Source organism: Sceloporus undulatus, chromosome 6 (assembly GCF_019175285.1).
Source record: "Sceloporus undulatus isolate JIND9_A2432 ecotype Alabama chromosome 6, SceUnd_v1.1, whole genome shotgun sequence".
NCBI classification, from domain to species: domain Eukaryota; kingdom Metazoa; phylum Chordata; class Lepidosauria; order Squamata; family Phrynosomatidae; genus Sceloporus; species Sceloporus undulatus.
The window spans coordinates 161,613,891-161,619,012 of NC_056527.1; the positions used below are offsets into that span (position 1 = coordinate 161,613,891).

The 5,122-nt window shown below is 43.3% G+C and overlaps 1 protein-coding gene across 1 annotated transcript in view; it reads right to left on the bottom strand.

Moving 5' to 3' along the window:
• The window catches only part of LOC121934850 (cell migration inducing hyaluronidase 1), a 57,009-nt gene that overhangs the window by 6,343 nt on the left and 45,544 nt on the right, over positions 1-5,122 (bottom strand). The window contains exons 20-24 of the mRNA XM_042475743.1: positions 4,933-5,113; positions 3,991-4,206; positions 2,651-2,862; positions 1,982-2,167; positions 1-189 (exon numbers count right to left, since the gene is read on the bottom strand). The exon at positions 1-189 is cut by the window's left edge and continues 10 nt beyond it. Of these exons, the coding sequence (XP_042331677.1) occupies positions 1-189; positions 1,982-2,167; positions 2,651-2,862; positions 3,991-4,206; positions 4,933-5,113 (984 nt within the window). The remainder of the gene's footprint in view (positions 190-1,981; positions 2,168-2,650; positions 2,863-3,990; positions 4,207-4,932; positions 5,114-5,122) is intronic.

The following is a 5,122-nucleotide window of genomic DNA, read 5'->3' on the forward strand; positions in this document are numbered from 1 at the left end:
AGCTTCTTGGGCATTGGCACATCTACAGATGGTTTTTCAGCATATTTAGGGTAGGCTTTAGCTTCACAGTCACTGGTCTCTGGATTCTTAGGGATGTTGGCTTTGATTCTGATTCGCTCACAGCCTTTGATGGAGCAGAAAGCAAATGGCTCTTTTTCATGCTGAGCTCTCAACTTGAGAAACAACAACCTGGAGAAAAAAAGATGGAAGGAAGAGCAATGAGCACCTCTTGGTGTTCGTCTGGAGGCCCCAAAATCCCAGGAAGACACTAAAACATGGTGGAAATGTGTTTCTGATTTTCTGTGTGGATAGTGATGTGGATGTGGTCCTCCAAGGTCTCCTGGGGAGCTAATGTGGCTCCCTGCTCCTCCATGACTGCTCACCCCAATCTATGACATATAACCTACCATGATACATTGTTATTCCTGGCAATGACAAACACTTTCACACTGACCCAGGCTCAGATTCAGGGATTACTGTGCACATATCCCAGGTACAGTCTGTGTTCTGTGCTCTCCCTGTGCCCATTTACTGTTTCAATTGCTACCCTTCACCACTTGTTAGATGCTGTCCTAGAGAATCTCCTGATCTTTGGGGATAGCGGGGGGGGAAGGAAGAGCAATGCAGTGACCATCACTCTGGCACTTGCAACCTGGTTTTTTCTCTCCGTCACTTGGATGTCCATTCTATTTTAGTTTCAGAGCCAGCCTTAGACAAGGCAAACTTATCATGGGGGTTTCCTGGCAAGTTTCTTCAGAGGGGATTTGCCATTGCATCTTGCTACATGAGACAAAGGTCAAGAGGACCTCTTCCATTCCATACACCGAAGCTATCTAGAGTAGCAGTTGAATCTTACTTCAATGCTGGTAACGATATAGCATTCCCAATAACACCTTACAACAACAAACTAGTTTATGGGGTTCAGGACAGACGAAAGAAGCATACACAGCTCCAAGGGAGGAGAATGGCAGATGAGCCTGGGAAGATGACCTGCCTCTTTCCCATCCAATATCTACTTCCCAAGGTAGTTGCCGCCCCGATTGCTTTTTGTTGAGAGGCGGGATATAAATAAATGTTGTTGTTGTTGTTGTTGCTGCTGCTGCTGCTGCCTCACTCTGCCAAATGGTAGGGACAGCCCCATTTAGATTATAAGAAGGTAGGTACACTATGGGCCTTGACAAACCAGTGATAAACGCCAGCCTGGGGGCAGAGTGGGGGCATGATGTCCACACGACACACACCCCGATGCTGCCCAGTCGTGGCACTCCTCTGGCACTGCATCTAGATGACACAGTGCCAAAGGAGTGCCAAAAAGCCGCAGCACCTGCGGCTATGGTATCCTTTCCACGGCGCAAAAAGGAACTGCTCTTTGTGGCTCCTTTTTGTGCCATGAAAAGGCCTGATCAGGGCCACAGCATGTAGTTGCCACGACCCCAATCCAGTACTGAAAGGGGTGGCCTGTTCAGCCCCTCTGTCTTATTTCACAATCCTGTAAAAGTGGGAAATTAATTATGCACTTTCCTTTTCCAGAACTTTCAGAAATGTTTAGCTTATTGATTTGCTGTTTTAAAAATAGAAGAGCACACAACTTAGTCAAGATTCCAAGAAGCCAAAGAATGAGATATGGAACTGCTTTAATGGCTGAATGACTTGCAGATGAATCATTAAAAGCAGGGTTAGGAAACCTGTGGCCCTCCAGGTATTCTTGGACTCTGGTTCACATCAGCCTCAGGCAGCATGGACAATGGTGAATGGTTGGAATAACCTTTCCCTAAATATCTGAAAGACCATAGGTTTCTCAGTCCAGATCAGAGGAAGAAAATGCCATTCTGGCTGAATTTTAAAGATCATATGGACAGACCATGAGGATATTACCTCAATGTACATTAAGAATACAATAACACAACACACTGCTTTCCTACCGAAAGTTATTCTGTACATCAAAAATCTTTAGGCTATTCAAACAATTCTGTGTCCTTACCCAGTATCTTCATCCCAATAGTAGTACCCTTTGGTAGGATTTCGATACTCAAGTTTATCTATTTGAAGAACTGGGTAGAATGTACCAGTTTTGTATGTTTTCTTCAAAAGGCGATCGTGGATGTCTGAGAGAATGGAGAATGTTGTTCCTTTGGGATAACAAAGCCCAATTTTGATCCAGTCATTCCTAAATTAAAAGGGGAAAACCAGAATGCATTACACAGAGGCACATGCACACCAAGCCCCATGACTTTTCTGATGCCTGCCATAAGCCAAGACAAAGCCACTCTCCAAATTAGATTTTAATTATTTCCAAGCCGGTTAGAGGTTTATATGCTGGGGTAAGCAGAGCCACTTCCAAAATGACTATTTCCAAATAACTACATTTGCTATAACTTGGTAGCAAGTATAGACCAACTCCCCTGTGGAAGGTCACCAGCTCCTATGATTCAGGAACTATCTTGGCCCACACATTCTCTCAAATATTTATCTCATGACTTCTTTGCATCTGTTCCAGGGGGACTTAAGATGTTTAGGTGAGAAGACAAAGTCAAATTTGTGTGGGCTTATTGGAACTATGATGTCAGATCTGCAAGAATGCCCTTTTTCTATAACAGCTTGAAACTACATTACTGCATTGGAATGATGTCTGGATGGGTCACACACTCACTTATTGAAATTAATAAGCCAGATAGCCAGTTCCTCCGGAGCAGTCCTATCCCAGTGGATTGTGTAGCCCTTTTGCAAAGTGATCACAGGTTGATATTGCTGGTAGTGGGTGTTTTTGCTCAGAGCCCCTTCCAGGTATAGTGGATGTGTATAGTAATCACTTTTTATGATTTTCATCCTTGGATTGGCTGATTTGTAGGCCTGGATGTAAACCTGGAGTAGACATAAAACTCATTGGTTAAACTAAAAAAATAACCATTGAACGGACTAGTTTTGAGACCTTCAAGAAATCCTTTTGTATGTACATTTTCAGCCCATCTTTCCCCTAAAAACTTCAAAGTGGCAAACACAATTTCTTCCTCCATAACAATTTTGTCTTCATAACAGTCTTGCGAGGCAGATTAGGTTGACTGCTGCTGGACCAATGAGCTTCATGGTTAAGCAAGGATTTGAAGCTGGCTTTTCTGTTTCAGGGCTTTTCTCCACTGACCACAAAAATTGAACTCATGTCACATTATCCTGATCTGCAGCGACCTGTTAACACCACATACTGACAATGAGGTGACATTGACCTAACCAAGCACATATTTGTCTGGCAAACACACTTTTCTCTGCTGCTTTTTGTCTTCCCAGAATGCATCAACTTATCAACCAATAGCTGTTATTGTTTGCCTGTCAATCTAGACTAAGGAGTTTATCATACAAAGGAATAATCCGTTTTACATATTTCACCTTCAGTTCAGGATCCGGGATGCCCCCGAATGTTATCAGACCTAAATCACTGCTCGTCTAGCTGCAGTGCTGCTGCCTGGATGCATCCCAGGTCAAAGCCTCACTCAGCCAGCACTTTTTCAAAGTTGGAGAATTTTTGACTTCAAAAAATGGTTGGCTGAGTGAGGCTTCAACCCAGGATGCATCCAGGAGGCAGCATGGCAGCTAGATCGGTGGCAATTTAGGTCTGATAACATCCAGGGCATCTCGGATCCTGAATTGAAGGCGGAAGAGGTACCTTGCACTCTGTCTGAATGCCTCCTCATCCAATTCCCTTTCGCCTGCTTTGCTGCCTCATTGAGCGAGTGAGTGAATTTAAATGTGTGTGTACACACACACATACACATGACAGAGAAAGAAAAAATAAAACAAATTTATTTTATTTACGATCATGTCCAGCCATGAGATCAACAGTGAGAGGGTAGATCATGCTACACACTCTTTCTTTCTCCAGCTGGACCCTCAGAGAAGATGGGAAGCTTGTGTCCCTGTAGCATCATAGCTCACCAGGTGCACAATGATGTCCACAGCCTCTCAGTGAACCACACTCCCAGTGCCCCTAATTCTTACCTGTGCATAATGTCCACTACAAATAGAGCCCCTCCAGTCTGGGACATCAATGCAGTCTGAATGCCGAATCAGCCAGTTATCTTCCTTGATAATGTATGATCCTGGATATTCAGATACAGAGCCATCTACATCGTGGAAAACAGATGTTTTATCTCCATCCATGTCCAGCCCATTGAACCAAGGTCCTGGTTCTCCAAAGAATACTCTAGAGGTTATCTAAATAGAAAGAAAAAGACACATTAATGTATTGGTTCTGAACTGCTTAGTAACTTGATTGAACCCTCCCTCATACATTATTGAGGAGTGATGCTAGATATCACAGTAACCCATTTGGACAAGCCAGTGGATATGTGAATATGTAACAAAATGGGCAGATATCAGAACGCTATATGAGTCATACCTCTTCTTACCTTATGCTCTAATTTTATGTTTTGCTCTATTGGAGTGCATTCTCCTAGAGGTTACATTTATGTCTTGTCATTTCTACAAGGTTTTCAGTCTGGAGTAACATATCCTCATCTCCATTTGTATGGTCAGACTTATGGAGTAGGCTATGAAGTAGCTTAGAGGCAATGACTAGCCTAAGATCTCCAACTGCACTCTATGGCCAGGGTGGGAATTGAACCTAGGACTCTGCAGTTCTAGTCCAATACTTTGCCACAGTTGTATTGCTCTCTCTAGGTGGATGTACTCTTAGCAGATTGTTTGCATGTCTTAATTTGTTTAAACTGTATTTCCCCTTAAACATTTTTTAAAAGGCACTATCCAGCTTTCACAACCTCACATAGGGGAAAAAATACTCTCATTTTAAAGACCTCTAAAGAACGTTCCATGCTCATTCCTGTATCCACCTGGAGCTGCAAATAATAATTGTGACCCATAATAGCATGTACCCACAACCTCAAAATAACCTATGCCAGTTCATTACAAAGGTTAACTCACAGGGACATCTTCAAAGAATATGTTTGTGACATTGTTGTTGGGGCAGCTCTGCCAAGCATTGTTCAGGCGGAATGCCAGGGCACTGGTGTGGCGGCCTTCTAGCGCGGCAAATTTCCGGAACGTGCAATTCTGGACGTTGATTGGTCCATCATAAAGCTGAATCCCTCTAATTGGAAAATTCCTGGAACAC